Genomic DNA, 17,146 nt, shown 5'->3' on the forward strand with positions numbered 1-17,146 from the left:
GCAAAGGATATCAGTGCCATTTTGAATACCAGCAGCCGACAGCCCGAGTGCAGGAGATTGCTCCAGGACCCCCGCTGGACCACCAGGGACTTTTGGTAAGTCTTGGGGGGGTCAGGAAGGTGGGGGTTTGTAGTTAATTAAATGCAAAGGTTTGGGTGGGGATTTTTTTGGGAAACATACATACGTAACTAATGAATGGATTGGGGTCCCCCGAGAATAGATGCAACGGATTTAGGTCCCCATGAATACGAATACCGAATGCGACGAATCCTTCCCTGCTGCACATACTTAGTATCCTCAGTGAAGAAGGATTAATGGTAGAACTGAGGCAATGAGACTCCAGGTTTTCCTTGCATTTTGTGGCAAGGAACTGAATTCCTCTGCCTGCTTATCCCCAAGTACCGCTGGAGGGTCATGACTCCGCTGAGCTCCTCTACCTGCCTCGTTCCAAGCACCATTGCAGGGTCATGACTCCTCTGTGTTCCCCTGCCTGCTTAGTCCCAAAACTCCACCATTGGGTTGTAACTCAGGTAAGTTCCTCAGCCTGCCATATTCCAAGCACCACTGCAGGGTTATGACTCCACTGACTTCCTCTGCCTGCTTCACTTCAACAACTGTTTGGAATGAAGCAGGCAGGGGAAGTCAGTAAAGGCATTCTGCATTCCTTAGTGATGGTGTATGCCACATACCACTGGAGAATAACTAAATTGAGATCCTTTCCCTCTTTTTCTCCAAAGTCCACCACTGAGGCTTTATCTAATGTATCCTGCATAAGCCTATCTTACTCCAACCATACCACTGTGAGCTGACACTTCCTGGATCAGAATTCCATGCTCCAAGCATAACCACAGTGGCCTGATACTTCCTGCTGTGGCAAGCCATGCTCCACCACATCCACTGAGGCCTAATGTATCCTGAATAAGAATTTCTTGCTCTAACTATAACCACAGAGGCCTAACACTTCCATCTGTGGCATGCTATGCTCCACCACATCCACTGAGGCCTAACATATCCTGCATAAGCCTGTCTTGCTCCATGCATAACCAACCACTGTGGCTTTACACTCCCATCTGCAAGATGCCATGCTCCAATAACCATATCAAAACTATCTTAGAGAAGCTCAGGACTCTTAATATTTTCTAATAAGCTTTGCAGTCAATAAGAATACTACATTTTATATTAGGGCTGTGCAATAGTATCAGATGAATTTGTCCTGGTTCGGGGAACCTGAAAACCAAACCAAATGTTCCCAAAATTTCAGGAAAATTTGGTTTTCAGGTTAGTGCGCACTGACGGGAGTTAGTGAGCGCTAACGTTACAATGTTAGTGTGTAGTAACTGAAGTCAGCTCCCAGTAACAGGGAGTTAGCATGCACTAACCTCAAATTCGGGTCCTCCAAATTTGAAAGGCCCGAACCACGGGCATAAGTATTTTGCAGATGCTCCATGAACCTGACACTAATAACACCACAGTTCTGGAGGTGTTATGTCTAAACTACTTTCTGAGTTGCTCTGCTCCTACCATTCTAAGTTTTAAAAATTATTAACCCACATCACTTCTGCTGGCACTGCTGTTAGCCATTTTTGCCACATTACGGTGCCTGCTCAATATGCTTTTCTGGGCACGTGCAAGAAGTGGCAAATGCCTTTGGGGGTTAATGGCTGCCTTTCTCACTGTATTGCTCTGCTCCTACCAGTCTAGTTCCTAAGAGATAGCAGTGCCACTGCTGCTGCTGCCAATGCAAACCGGTCTTGGTAACTTAGAGTGCTTCTTTCACTGCTCCAGCTGCATTAAAAGTTCTTGCCAAATCCCCTTTCCCTACATACCTGCTCATTTTTCATCTTACCCTAGCCATACATTGCATGCAAACTTTCAGAAGCACTCCTCAGGCTTTTCATACCATTCTTCTTCTATGGTATCCACCTTCTTGCTGGCTCTTTCTCTTGCCATGGCTCTCCATTGTTCTACACACTCGCTGCACCGCTCCATGAATTGTAACTGATCTCATACATTGCGTGCAAACATTCAGAAGCACTCCTCAGGCTTTTCATACCATTCTTCTTCTATGGTATCCACCTTCTTGCTAGCTCTTTCTCTTGCCATGGCTCTCCATTGTGCTACACACTCGCTGCACCGCTCCATGAATTGTAACTGATCTCATGGCCCATTCACAGTCCCACTGTACTGCACACACAAGTACCTGTGATGTGCATAGCTTGGCTTACTCCATGAGATGAACATATGTTACTGGACAGATGGATAAGCCTAAAATGAATCTCTCTCAGTCTTACTGACACATTTATATTAAATGGCCAAAGCTATAGGGCTTCCCAAAATTATTTAAAATTAAGAGATTTCAAGGTGTTAAGAACAGAGAATTTACTATGAAAAAAAATTAATGCAAAGAAATAGTTTTTAAAGATTTTTTTTATTTTCCTTTTAACTAAGCTGATAGTATTCAATCAAATCAATTGCAAAATTGAATCTGTCAATGTGAATTTAAACACAAGTAAAATTTGCAGAAATAGTATAATAAATTCTTAATAAAACAATGAATATTCATCAAATCCTCTCTATGCCTTTCAAGGTAAATACCAGGATTAAAGTCTCAAATAGGTTCCTTCACAGACATTTATCTGATAATTTTAATAATTGTTTACTTGTTCTTTTTTTTTTTTTTAATTTATTTATATATTTTCATGTTACATATATACTTATAATTTGAATACATCATTGTATTGTAATATTTACTTCCGTTGGGAAGTAAATATTACAATACAATACAATACAATGATATCAACAAATCAAACAATATTTAAATTTTATTCCTAATATTGTTGGGAGGAAAAACATTTCTAAATATCTTCATCAGTGATATTTAGAAAAAACCCAACAAACCAAGCATAATTGGCATTATCAAAAGAAGAATTCTATAGGCAAAATTATTCCTAGGTAATCAGCAACCTTACTCTGGCCTATTTATTTATCCCTGTGTCAGGGTTCAACGGGAGACGAGGTTACGGGTGTACGTGAGTCAACAAATTGGTTCAATTGTTCTATTTGAGTAAAAACAAAAGATTCAGCTCCTCTTTTTAATAAACAACGGCAAGGATACTTTAAAGTAAATGAAAATCCTAATGACATTATTCTTTGCCTTAATTCTAAGAATTGCCGTCTTTTAGTACGTGTAATTAACGATAGGTCAGGGAAAATCTTAACATTTTGTCCTAAATATAGTATGGGAAATTTCTGAAAGTAAATTTTCATAAGAGTACTTATATCAGCTGTAGATATAAATGAAACTATTAACATTTCTCTCTCTAACACTTGAAGTGCTGAGTTTTCCAAAAAACTAGTTAAATTAGTTGGAACAGAGACTGCTAAACGAGAAGTTCTTTTGGCCAGCTTGGGGGGGGGGCTCCTGACCCCCACAAGACTTGCCAAAAGTCCAGCGGGGGTCCAGAAGGACCTCCTGCAGTCGATCTCCTGCCGGCGCCATTTTCCATACGGAAAAACGATTCGCGGCAGGAGATCGCTCCCGGACCCCCGCTGGACCCCCAGGGACTTTTGGACAGCTTGGGGGGGGGGCCTCCTGACCACCACAAGACTTGCCAAAAGTCCAGCGGGGGTCCGGAATGACCTCCTGCAGTCGAATCGTGTTGGTCTATGGCCGGCGCCATTTTGCGCCGCCATTTTGCAAAATGGCGGCGCAAAATGGCGCCGGCTGAAGACAACACGATTCGATTTCAGGAGGCCGTTCCGGACCCCTGCTGGACCCCCAGGTAATTTAAGGCATTTGGGGGGGGGGGGGTTCGGGAGGGTGGGGGATTTAATTTAAAGGGTCGGGGTGGGTTTTAGGGTGTTTTAGTGTGCCGGCTCACGATTTTAACGATTTTCACGATACTTTAAACACACAAACAGCAACGATACGATTCCCTCCCCCTCCCAGCCGAAATCGATCGTTAAGATGATCGAGGACACGATTCACATCTCTATTGGCTAGGCATTTGTTTGGATGTGTGTTTTGGCCATGCTAATCTCCTTATTGCATCAGGTGTTTTGCTAGTTTATCCAAACCACGTGTGAACCTGTGCACTAGGCTAAGCATAATTTATTGCATCAGCCACACTATTTTCAGCCTCCTAGGCTGTCAATGATATTAGGGCTTGGCAAGTGGAGGCTACCCAGGAAGTAAGGTGAATAGCTAGAGAAGCAAGGATGAGATCAATGGTGGAGACCAAAGGCTAGACAGGAACCAGGAGCACAGGAACTAAATAAAAAGCAGAGGCTCTAGGACAGGATTACTGACAAAAACACTGGAAAGAAGAATGCTAGACAGGAACATTTAATTATTATTTCTAAGTTATTATTTTTAATGTTATTATGACTATTCTGTTTAATATTATTTTATTTAGTTTAAATGATTGTGGTATTAAGGTATGTAATTGCATTTTATTTTATTTTATGATCATGGCATGTAATTGTATGCTATTATTTATTTTAATTCTGAATCATTTTTTAAATTATGATGAAAATCACTTAATCAAAATAAATATTACCACTACCATTATTACACAGGAACATTGGAAACAAGGTCAGGATCTGCAGTCGGAGAAAGGGAGTACTTCCACAAGGCAGATGCCAAGATTGATCCAGCACTTTGTGCCTTCTGAGCATGCTTTATATGCTGGTGTCAGTTTAGGACACACCAAGTGCTGGTCCAATCAGACTGTTGCAGAGGTATACCTACCTTTACAGAGAATAGAGGATAAAAATGTTAGAACACCAGAAAGCCAGCTGCCTCTTCAGTTCTAGAGTAGGTTCACAGCCTGAAACTCGCAGAGGAGTAGCTTCAAATCCTACTGACCCTGATAGAATGCCCCCCTTTCTGATGTGTGATCTCCAAACAACCCAGAAATCTCAGGGTTCCCAGACCCTGAGAGGTACCATTGGGTCTTCTCCAGAGTTGGGGCCAGATTTTGCTGGATTGGAATCAGGGCTTGGCCTGGAGTGGTCTAGAGTAATTACAGTCTTGGGGGCAACTGGAGTAAGAATTGGAACTATGTAGCTGACTGATGCTGGATTCACCTGTGCAGAAATAGCCACTAAATATGTTCTGACAACTGGCACTGGACTCACCAGTGCCAGAGCTGTAGCTGAATCTATTGGAAGAGCTGGAGCTGGAGTTGTGGATATGAGAACTGGAGCTCAAACTGTAAAGAGAGCCAGAGCTGGATTCTTGGACACAGGAACAGGAGCTGAAACTGTACAGGCAACAAGTATTGACTTTGCCAGTGCAGAGGCAGGCACTGGAGGTGTAGAGACAGTTAGTGCTGCCTTAACCAGTGCAAAGACAGGAACTGAAGTTGAAGATACATCCGATATGTACTTCATTGGTGCAAAAGCAGTCACTGGAGCTGTCAAGATTGCTAGTGCTTACCTTACCAGTAGGGATAAGAACTAGAGTTGAAGCAGCTCAGAAGGAGTTCATTGGTGCAAGAGGAGGCACTGGAGCTGTAAAGACAGCTGACTTTACCAGCACAATGGCTGGAAATGCTGAGATGGATGTGGCATCTTTGAATTTGCTAGCATGGCCTGAAGTGGATACTTACTAGGGCAGTTGACATGATCTAGAATGGAATCAAAGGAGCTGACTTGGCCTGGAGTGGTTTCACTTTTGCAAAAGCTGGAGCTCTGAAAACAACCAGTGCTAGACAGGCTGAAGCCAGAGTGGCCTCCACAGCTAGCATTGGATTAGTTGCAAAATGGCAAGGCAGGAACATTGAGCCTACGTAGTAAGGCAGGTAGCAATGCAGGAATACTGGAACTAGACAGGGAACAGGAGTGGCCTGGATGACTCATGCAGGATTGGCTGGAGCCAGAATGGCCTGGACAGCTGGCTCCTGATTGGGTAGAGCCAAGCACTGTATTGGAGTGGCCTGGAAATAAGTCTTGGGCACTGAAGGTGCAGCATGAAATTGAGTCTTGGGCACCATGGATGAAGCCTGGTATGGAACCCTGGAATGCTATGTATGCAGCCTGGAGTGGATCCTTGAGTGCTGTGGGTGCAGCCTGGAATCAAGCCATTGGTGCAGACTTAGGTGGTTAGGACCATCTAAAATGGAATTTTTAGATTTTCTCATGTGGCCTGGAATGCATTCTTTTGGCGTATTGATGCAGCCTGGATGGGAATCTCCTCAGTTGCTGGAGCAGCAAGGTGTGGAGCCTCAGAATCCTATTTCTTGAGCTGAAAGCCCATTCTATTAAGATTACTGACAGCAGGGATCCATGCATGATGATGGTTCTGTGTTCCTCATCCCTACATAATCGAAGATCATAACATAAAGGCCTAGTCAAGCAGTCAAATTATTGCGAGGTTCCACACATATTTTGTCCTGAAACAGAGCCATGAACACTGGAAAGAAACCCACAATACTTTTTTTTAATGGTTCTTCTATTTCAAAAATAGTAGATATGAATCTCAAAAAAATATTAATTGGTATAGAACAACTTTTCCCTGAAAGGTAGGGGACTGGTCCAGATATTCTGAGAAAATTGTATGTTAAGTATCAAATCTCCTCCTTCCAAATCTTGCATCTGGTTTGCTCTGGTCAAAAATGTGAGGATATCAGGGCTCAGCAATCATAACTACACTCAGTCTAGATATTTATTTATTTTATTTAAATCTTTTCTATACCGACATTCAAGGGAATATCAATCGGTTTACACTGAACTGGGGTAACCATTAACTTAGGAAATTAGAAATTACATATAACGTAGGAAAGCTGAACTTGGAGAAAGGGCTAGAGTAGCAGACTCAGGTATCGGAAAGGTATGGTAACAGAAAGCTAACAATTGATTAAGATATAGGACTGTACATGACAATTATTTACAATATGTACAATATGTATTCGTAGAGCAGTTATTTGAATGAGATTAGAGATCGCTCCAGGACCCCCGCTGGACCACCAGGGACTTTTGGCAAGTCTTGGGGAGGGACTCCTGACCTCGCCAAGACTTGCCAAAAGTCGCTGGTGGTCCAGCGGTGGTCCTGGAGACATATCCTGCACTCAGGCCATCAGCTGCCAGTATTCAAAATGGTGCCGATAGCCTTTGCCCTTACTATGTCACAGGGGCTACCGGTGCCATTGGTCGGCCCCTGTCACATGGTAGGAGCACAACATGGCACCAGCCATCCATTAGTCCTACCATGTGACAGGGGCTGACCTTTATCACCGGTAGCCCCTGTGACATAGTAAGGGTAAAGGTTATCGGCGCCATTTTGAATACCTACAGCCGACGGCCCAAGTGTAGGAGATCGCTGCAGGACGCCCGCTGGACCACCATGGACTTTTGGCAAGTCTTGGGGGGTCAGGAGGGGGTTTATTCGTTAGTGATACTTTGTATTCATGGGGATTCACCATATGTTTCATGACCCCCACAAATACAACAAATATGGCATATACATTGTGGATTGCCAATATGTTGCAAACAAATGCACATCCCTACCCTGCACTTCCAACCCCTTTCCACTCCAGCCTATCTGTCTACCCCTATGCTGAGCAACTCCTTCCCCCACTCCTACCTGACTAACCCCTTCCCCTCCCCCACCCTCTTATTACTTCCCTCCTGCCTGTCTCTCACACTACCCCTGTCTCTACTCCTACTCCTCCTACTCCTACTCCTTCCCCTACCACTACGCCCCTCTTCCTCCCTCTCCCTCCTCCTCCCTCTACTCTCCTCACCCCTCTCCTCACCTCTCTTACCACTCCACTCATGCTCCATCCTACACACTACTCCTCCATTCCACAATACTCCTCAACAATACTCTTCCACTCCTCACCTCCTCCATACCACTCCTCCATGCCTTGCCTCCTCCACAGCACTCCTCCACTCCTCGCCTCCACCACACCACTCCTCCACACCTCACCTCCTCCACCCCACATCTCCACTCCTCACCTCCAGCTCCATGCCTCACCACGTCCTCCACGCCTCACCTTCTCCTCCACACCACTCCTCCTCCTCCACACCTCACCTCCTCCTCCACATCACTCCTTCATATCTCACTTCCTCTTCCACACCACTCCTCACACCAAAACTTGTACACAGTATTCAAGGTGCGATCTCACCATGGAGTGATACAGAGGTATTATGACATTTTCCGTTTTATTCTCCATTCCCTTTCTAATAATTCCCAACATTCTGTTTGCTTTTTTGACTGCCACAGCACACTGAACCGACAATTTCAATGTTTTATCCACTGTGACACCTAGATCTCTTTCTTGGGTGGTAGCTCCTAATATGGAACCTAACATTGAGTAACTATAGCATGGATTATTGTTCCCTATATGCATCACCTTGCACTTAACCACACTAAATTTCATCTGCCATTTGGATGCCCAATTATCCAGTCTCACAAGGTCTTCCTGCAATTTATCACAATCTACCTGTGATTTAACTACTCTGAATAATATTGTATCATCTGCAAAATTGAATACCTCACTCGTATTTCTTTCCAGTTCATTTATAAATATATTGAAAAATGAGGGTCCCAATACAGATCCCTGAGGCACTCCACTGTCCACTCCCTTCCACTGAGAAAATTGTCCATTTAATCCTACTCTCTGTTTCCTGTCTTTTAGCCAGTTTGTAATCCATGAAAGTACATCGCCACCTATCCCATGACTTTTTACTTTTCCTAGAAGCCTCTCAGGAGGAACTTTGTCAAACGCCTTCTGAAAATCCAAGTACACTACATCTACTGGTTCACCTTTATCCATATGTTTATTAGCTCCTTCCAAAAAGTGAAGCAGATTTGTGAGGCAAGACTTGCCTTGGGTAAAGCCATGCTGACTTTGTTCCATTAAACCATGTCTTTCTATATGTTCTGTGATTTTGATGTTCAGAACACTTTCCACTATTTTTCCTGGCACTGAAGTCAGGCTAACCGGTCTGTAGTTTCCCGGATCGCGCCTGGAGCCCTTTTTAAATATTGGGGTTTGTTCCATTAAACCATGTCTTTCTATATGTTCTATGATTTTCATATTTAGAACACTAAATGGTGAGTAAGTATTAAAATAATAAGAACTAGGTGAGTCAGTAGAATTTTAAGGGTCAGGGTTAAAAGAGTAAAAGAAAAGCTAAATAATAGATGGGGGCGGGGAGTGGTTTAAGAAATCTGATCCATTAACAGGGTGAGCATAGAAAATATCATAAGTATTTCTCTTGTTCTGTTTTATTTATTGTTTTATGAGTGCTTCTTTACCATGCTTATTCCATGTAGGTTGGACTTCTTTTTAATGCTATTTTCAAATACATTTCAAGAAAATACTTGAAAATGCAATCATATGAAACACAAAAAACATATAAGGAAAAAAAATATATAAAACGAATTATAGTTTCACCTTTTACAAGTTCTCTATATAGAGATTCCAATATCACATACCAAAACTGAATGACAATCTGGGACATCTGCATCCTAACCAGGCATTAGGAGAAGAACATGGAATAGAAGAGAATTTATTACTCAAGAAAGATAATTGTGATGGTAGAAAGAATGTATAAGAAATATTAAAATACTTAATAATACACTTGCAATGAAATGTTAGAATAAATAAAGCCCCCAGCTCCAAAACTTTAGGCCTCAATAATAAAAATTGCTTCCTTCTCTTCTGTGTTAATCATGCAAGGTCTGAATAGGCACAGACTTTCAAATTCAGGAAAAGTTCTGAGCAGTGGCGAAAAACAATCTAAGGATCCAATCTTTATCAGAATCCAAAAGAAAAGAAACAATCAATGATGCTGGTTTAACCAAATCCTTCTGAGAGGTTTCCAAAACAGCTGTTAAATCTAATGGGGAATTTTTAACAGGTGAATAGAGCCTGCACACCATTTGTACCGACAGTGCCCTTCTTAAAAGAAGGAATGTAGTAGGCTCTCGAAATAAATGGAAATGTTTGTTCCGGAATTTTCAAAATATCGGTCAATTATTGTTTCCACATTTCTTTAGGAGCCACAGATGGGTCTTTAGGGAAATTAATGAAACACAGGTTCCCCGCTCTCACTACGTTTTACAAATGTTCTAATCTAGATGTAAACAATTTATTTTCTTTCAAATAGTTTATATTTGGTTGGATAAGTGCAAGGGAATGCATATTAGGAAAAATAACCCATGCTGTATTTACACGATGTTAGGATGCATATTAGGAGCTACCACCCAAGAACAAGATCTAGGTGTCATAGTGGATAACACATTGAAATCGTCGGTGCAGTGTGCTGCGGCAGTCAAAAAAGCAAACAGAATGTTGGGAATTATTAGAAAGGGAATGGTTAATAAAACGGAAAATGTCATAATGTCTCTGTATCACTCCATGGTGACACCGCACCTTGAATACTGTGTACAATTCTGGTCGCCGCATCTCAAAAAAGATATAGTTGCGATGGAGAAGGTACAGAGAAGGGCGACCAAAATGATTTATTTATTTATTTATTTATTTATTTCCGATTTTTATATACCGGCATTCGAGACAGCAGTCACATCATGCTGGTTCACATAGAACATGGGTGCATAGTAAACATAGTAAACATAACTATAACGATGGTGCTGAAAAGGCAGTTACATATAACAGGGTGATAAGAACTTGGATGAGAAGGAAGAGAAAGGACAGGTTATTAATTCACACAGGTAAACGATAGAGGATATGGTTAAACAAGGTGTAGTTGATAAAGGGGATGATAAAGGGGATGGAACAGCTTCCCTATGAGGAAAGGCTGAAGAGGTTAGGGCTGTTCAGCTTGGAGAAGAGACGGCTGAGGGGGGGATATGATAGAGGCATTTAAAATCATGAGTGGTCTAGAACTGGTAAATATGAATTTGTTATTTACTCTTTCGGATAATAGAAGGACTAGGGGACACTCCATGAAGTTAGCATGTGGCACATTTAAAACTAATCGAAGAAAGTTCTTTTTCATTCATGCACAATTAAACTCTGGAATTTGTTGCCATGGGATGTGATTAGTGCAATTAGTGTAGCTGTGTTTAAAAAAGAATTGGATACGTTCTTGGAGAAGTCCATACCTGCTAATAATTAAGTTGGCTAGAAAATAGCCACTGCTATTACTAGCAACAATAACATGGGATAGGCTTAGTTTTTGGGAACTTGCCAGGTTCTTATGGCTGGATTGGCCACTGTTGGAAACAGGATACTGGGCTTGATGGACCCTTGGTCTGACCTAGTATGGCTTGTTCTTATGTTCTTATTATCTGCCAATACCATGCCCATTCCCTGCCCCTTTTGCTTATGTATTTGATTTCTATGTCTACCAGGAGATACGCACATACTCACATGCTTTTTAAATCCACGTGGTATGAACCGCCCGAGGACACACACATATTTCCTAGCTTTTGAGCACATAGGGCATTTAAAATGACTTTTAAGTTGATCACAAATCATATTATAGCAGCTTGATCTTAAGTGCCTCCACCATAATTGTGGAGATTTTTATTTTTTCCCTCTAATTTGCTCTACAAAAAGTAGACACATTATGGTTGCACATGCTACCAAATTTTACATGTAAAATCACATGGAGAATGTCACACTTCAGACAGACACTCAGTGGGCATTACCAAATTCATTACATACAGCAAACTTAATGTATTCTTTCTGCATATAAAGTCATGATGTAGGCAAAACATGTCAGATTTGACTAATCACAGTCTCACTTTTGCATTTTATTTCAACAACTTATGTCTTAGGTCACTATTAGTCAACAGGTCAGGATGTCCTAAGTTTTAATTATAATTATCTGCAATTATCTATATGCACAAGCACAGTTTGTTACTGATAAGAAAGGATAATGTCATATTTCTGATTAGGAAACCTTGACTTCTAGTCTTCTTAACCTTTATCTCATCCATGGAGCCAAAAAGTCTGACAATACAACCTTAAGCATCAGTACATTCCTTTATTCTTATTATGATCTAAAGATTGTTAGTGTGTACTTGCACAATCAAATATCTTTGGCCTATTCTAATCTTTAAATTGCATAAGCTTAAAGCTAAATTGGACAGAAAATGCAATAAACCTTTTTAATTTCTCAGAGCTTATCTTACAGAGGAGATTTCCTGCTGGGGGGTGGATGGAGAAGGCCTCAACTGAAGGGTGATGACTCACCAGAAGGACTCTGAGCACCAGGTGGTCATTGGTGGTTCCCACTGGGATGTGGTGGTGGACACCCAGTCTATATACATAGGGGTGGAACTGTATATTCCATTGTTATGGCTCAGGTAAGATGTTACACAATAAAGCCTGGGACTTTATTTACACAAGAAATGTTGTCTGAGTTTGTCTTATGAGATTGCAAGGGTAGTGGTGAGTGTGGATGGGCCAAGAGGTCTCGCTACCCATGCTATAAACCTTTTCACTCAATTGTTTTTGAGTTTCAAAAACAAATAAAAAAGAATAGTGAATTAATTCAATATCACACAATATATTATTATTATTATTTTATTTGGGTGTTTACCTCTCAGTGTTTTGGTACGTCATATAACCAATGCCTGATAAAATATTATGAACAGAGCTGGCATTCCTTCTGGCAAAATATCTCATTTAGAAGTTGTATTTTTTTTAAATATTTCCTTACTAATTCTTTGTGTTCATTTTAGGCTTTAGCAAAATAATGTAGCATTTGGGAATAAATATACAACCCAGAAGACCAGCACTGGAAGCCAGGATAGCAAATATCTCCACAGCCACCATGTAATTTGCCTTTGGTGGCTCAGGTACGCTGGGATAAAGGACACCCAAACACAGCAGAACACCAGCATGCTGAAGGAGATAAACTGGGGCCTCATTGAATTGTGTCAGGTAACTTCCTTACTAGGAATGAAACAACAAAACTTAACAATGCCAGAAATCCCATGTATCCAACCATAATATAGAAAGCAGTTACAGATCCCTCACTACACTTTAATATAATTTTCCCTGTTTCAGATTTTGTGTCCAAACTCTGGGAATGGAGGAGACATGAGGAGCCACACAGTGCATATCAGGAACTTCACCCACTGAAACACAGAAGAACAAGATAGAGGGATATTCTGGTCTTTAACCATTTCTTAAACCTGCTGCCAGGTCGTAGCATTGAGACCATAGCAACTGTGAGGGTTTTTTAGCCAATATAGAAGAAATAGAAACAGGAAAATATAATCCCAAATGCAGGTTGTCGAAGCAGACAGGTCACCTTTTATAGAGGGCGACCAATTGAATGACAACGGAGCAGAGAAGGACTATCATTAGGGACGAATAGCAGGATGAAGCTTGAGATCTACGATTATTTGCTTTCACTAGGGCATGTATCTTTATGTTTCTTAAAATTCCCATCACTCCAGCCAGTTACCATAGAAAAGAAAATAGCCAACAGACGCTAAAGCCAGACCAAAGGGTCCTCATAGGAAAAGGAAGTCAATGGCTCTTGGGATGCATCGTTCTCTTCTGATTTGAGACCACTTATCTTCTGGGGCAGGGCTCCCCAGTTTCCACTATCTATCCAGAAAACAAAAATTTAAAAAATGCACTGATAGTTAGGGTCCTTAGCTCAGAAGCTAACAGGCACCCAAAAAGGCCCATAAATGGATATCAGAACTTTTGGGCTTTTTTTTTAATCAATGGTTTACTTAAGAAGGCATCTTGGGAGGACCTTAAAGGAGAAGAAACTGGTAACCAGTCTTTTATGAAATATGGACCCTCTTCCACTTGGATCTTGAAGGTCAAGATTTTATATTTTGTGGGCAGACTACTGGTAGACAGTGTAGTTTACATAGAGATGGCAGATGTCTTTGCAACCCTTCTAGCATTTGGGCTGTGAAATTCTGTATGAGCCAGAGCTGATGTAAAACCTTAGAGTGTAAATCCATTATTACTGTCAAAATGTATTAAAAGAATACCACTGACCTTGACAGCTGTCTAAGATTCACCCCTCATCGTTTCATATAGGGATGTGAATCATGTGATCGATTGTCTTAACGATCGATTTTGGCTGGGGGGGAGGGAAATCTGATCGTCATGTTTTTTATTTGTTAAAAATCATTAAAAATCGTAAATCGGGGGAGGGCGGGAAAACCGGCACACCAAAACAACCCTAAAACCCACCCGACCCTTTAAAACAAATCCCCCACCCCCCCCAACCCCCCCCCAAATGTTTTAAATTACCTGGGGTCCAGTGGGGGGGGCCCGTGCGATCTCCCGCGATCTCCCAATCTCGGGTCACGGCTGCGTTAATAGAAATGGCGCCGGTGGCCCTTTGCCCTTACCATATGACAGGGCAAAGGTAGCACCGGCGCCATTTTGGTTCCTGACACCTGACGTCATGAGAGCAGGAGATCGCTCCTGGACCCCCGCTGGACCCACAGGGACTTTTAGCCAGCTTGAGGGGGCCTCCTGACCCCCACAAGACTTGCCAAAAGTCCAGCGGGGGTCCGGGAGCGACCTTCTGCACTCGCGCCATATTGCCAATATTCAAAATGGCGCCGGCGCTACCTTTCTCCTCACTATGTCATACGACAAATCCCCCACCCTCCCGAACCCCCCCACAATATTTTAAATTACCTGGGGTCCAGGGGGGGGGGGGTGTCCCGGCACGATCTCCCGTGATCTCCCGCTCTCGGGCCACGGCTGCGTTAATAGAAATGGTGCTGGTGGCCCTTTGCCCTTACTATATGACAGGGCAAAGGTAGCGCCGGTGCCATTTTGGTTCCTGACACCCGACGTCACGAGTGCAGGAGATCGCTCCTGGACCCCGCTGGACCCCCAGGGACTTTTGGCCAGCTTGGGGGGGCCTCCTGACCCCCACAAGACTTGCCAAAAGTCCAGCAGGGTCCGGGAGCGACCTTCTGCACTCGCCACGTATTGCCAATATTCAAAATGGCGCACTACCTTTGCCCACACTATGTCGTACAACCGTACGACATAGTGCGCTACCGTACAACCATACGACATAGTGAGGGCAAAGGTAGCGCCGGTGCCATTTTGAATATTGGCAATACGGCGCGTGCAGAAGGTCGCTCCCGGACCCCCCTGGACTTTTGGCAAGTCTTGTGGGGTCAGGAGGCCCCCCCAAGCTGGAAAAAGTCCCTGGGGGTCCAGCAGGGGTCCGGGCGATCTCCTGCACTCGTGACGTCGGGTGTCAGGAACCAAAATGGCGCCAGTGCTACCTTTGCCCTGTCATATGGTAAGGGCAAAGGGCCACCGGCCCATTTCTATTAATGCAGCCGAGGCCCGAGAGCAGGAGATCACGGGAGATCACGCCGGACCCCCCCACTGGACCCCAGGCAATTTAAAACATTTTGGGGGGTTCGTGAGGGTGGGAGGATTTGTTTTAAAGGGTCGGGGTGGGTTTTAGGGTTGTTTTGGTGTGCCGGTTTTCCCGCCCTCCCCCTCCCCCGATTTATGATTTTTTGACAATAAATGGCAATTGTTATTGTATCGCGGCTCTAACGATTTTTGACGATTCAAAATATATCTGACGATTGTTTTAAATCGTCAAAAAACGATTCACATCCCTAGTTTCATATCATTCATACGGCTTGTCTCACCTACCATTCTTCATTTTACTCACCCATCATGTTGGTGATTTCTCCTTCAGGACATGGAACACAGTCATAGCAGCAGAGGGGTTTTCCTTTCTGAGGGGCTTTCCTATATCCAGGAGGGCAGCTCTCACTGCACACAGAACGAGGAATCTGGGGTGTGAAATGAGTCAAAAGAAAGGTAATCTAGTGGAAGCACTGAGAGGAGAGGATCACCTTGCTGGTGGCTGAAAAGAATCTGTAAGCGCTGCTTGGGGAAATTTTTAAAACATAAAAGTATTGGGGAGAAGTAAATTATTGGGGTCTATTATTCAGTGTGTTTGTGTATCTGTATTGAATAGGTAGTCAAAAAGGCAGGCAAAAAAAAGAAGTTTGTGTGTTTGTATTACTGAACCCTCCCACTATTCTCCCCTGGCTCATCCTTTAATTTATAGTCAGTTGACACTTTCCTACAAAAAATGAATAAAAATTAATTAATCAGTCTTTTAACATAAATTCCCCGCACCTTATCAAGAGTTTAATCATTCCTTGGTAAGTCACTACCAGATATATAGTAAATATAGTAATAGATTTAAAGGACCCTCATTGTACACAGTCCTATTCCCATAGCAACCTAAAACTGGGTCATTTATCAAATCGCATTATGGCATTTTTGTATGCGTTAAGTACCTTTAATGTACGTGAAAATACCTTAATGCATGCGATAGCACCATAATGCATGGTGCAATGGAAATCTGAAAAATAGGAGGAGTTAGAGGTGGGCTGGGTTTGCAAACACTTTTGCATGTTGTGATGTTTTTGCTAGTGTGAAGCTCCTGGAAGACCAGCCTAGCTATCAGGGACTTTGGATGAGAGAGAGAGAGAGACTAGCCATAATATCCTCATACTAGATAGGTATTTTTATCTCTATAGGAGGCCCATCTAGTAACTCGAGGTGAGGTTTAGTAGGCATTAGTGTAGGGTTAGGGGCCACTTTGACTTTCAGAGTGAGATGTACGAACAGAACAGTGGTCTCTTGTAAAGATTTGATGTCCTTCGGAGTGAGGAAACTCACCCAAAAATGAGATTTGTGCAAAGTTTTCTCAACCTACCTTGATGGACTCTCTACCTGGGTAACATCGGTTGAAAATAGGATGGGTTTGAAGGACATGTCGCTATGGGTTCCCCATTGGCCCCAGGTGTGGCAAATTTATATGTCACAAGATTCGAAGAAACCCAAGTTTATCAGTCCATAGTTTTTCAACATGTACAATTATAGACAAGATATATTGATAAATAAAACAGCAAAAGCACCACTCTTGTCAAATATTTATAGAGGCTCCAAAACAATAATATATATTTCTTTTAATAACGTAAATAGTAACAAGATAATATGTATATATATCTCTTGTTAAATATTTATAGAGTTACAAACAATAATATATACTTATTTCACAAAATTTTAACAGTGACAATATAGTATATTTATCTATATATCCCGTCAGAAAAATTCATGTATCTTAAACAATAATATATATTTTTTCACAAAACTTCAACAGTAACAATATAGTATATATTAGGGAT

The 17,146-nt window shown here is 42.2% G+C and overlaps 1 protein-coding gene across 1 annotated transcript in view; it reads left to right on the forward strand.

Annotated features, from left to right (window-relative positions):
• Positions 1-12,164: 12,164 nt before the first annotated feature.
• The window catches only part of LOC115077731 (vomeronasal type-2 receptor 26-like), a 26,037-nt gene continuing 21,055 nt past the window's right edge, over positions 12,165-17,146 (forward strand). Inside the window, exons 1-2 of the mRNA XM_029580018.1 lie at positions 12,165-12,286; positions 12,782-12,866. Of these exons, the coding sequence (XP_029435878.1) occupies positions 12,165-12,286; positions 12,782-12,866 (207 nt within the window). The remainder of the gene's footprint in view (positions 12,287-12,781; positions 12,867-17,146) is intronic.

Source organism: Rhinatrema bivittatum, chromosome 16, assembly GCF_901001135.1.
Source record: "Rhinatrema bivittatum chromosome 16, aRhiBiv1.1, whole genome shotgun sequence".
Lineage (NCBI taxonomy): Eukaryota > Metazoa > Chordata > Amphibia > Gymnophiona > Rhinatrematidae > Rhinatrema > Rhinatrema bivittatum.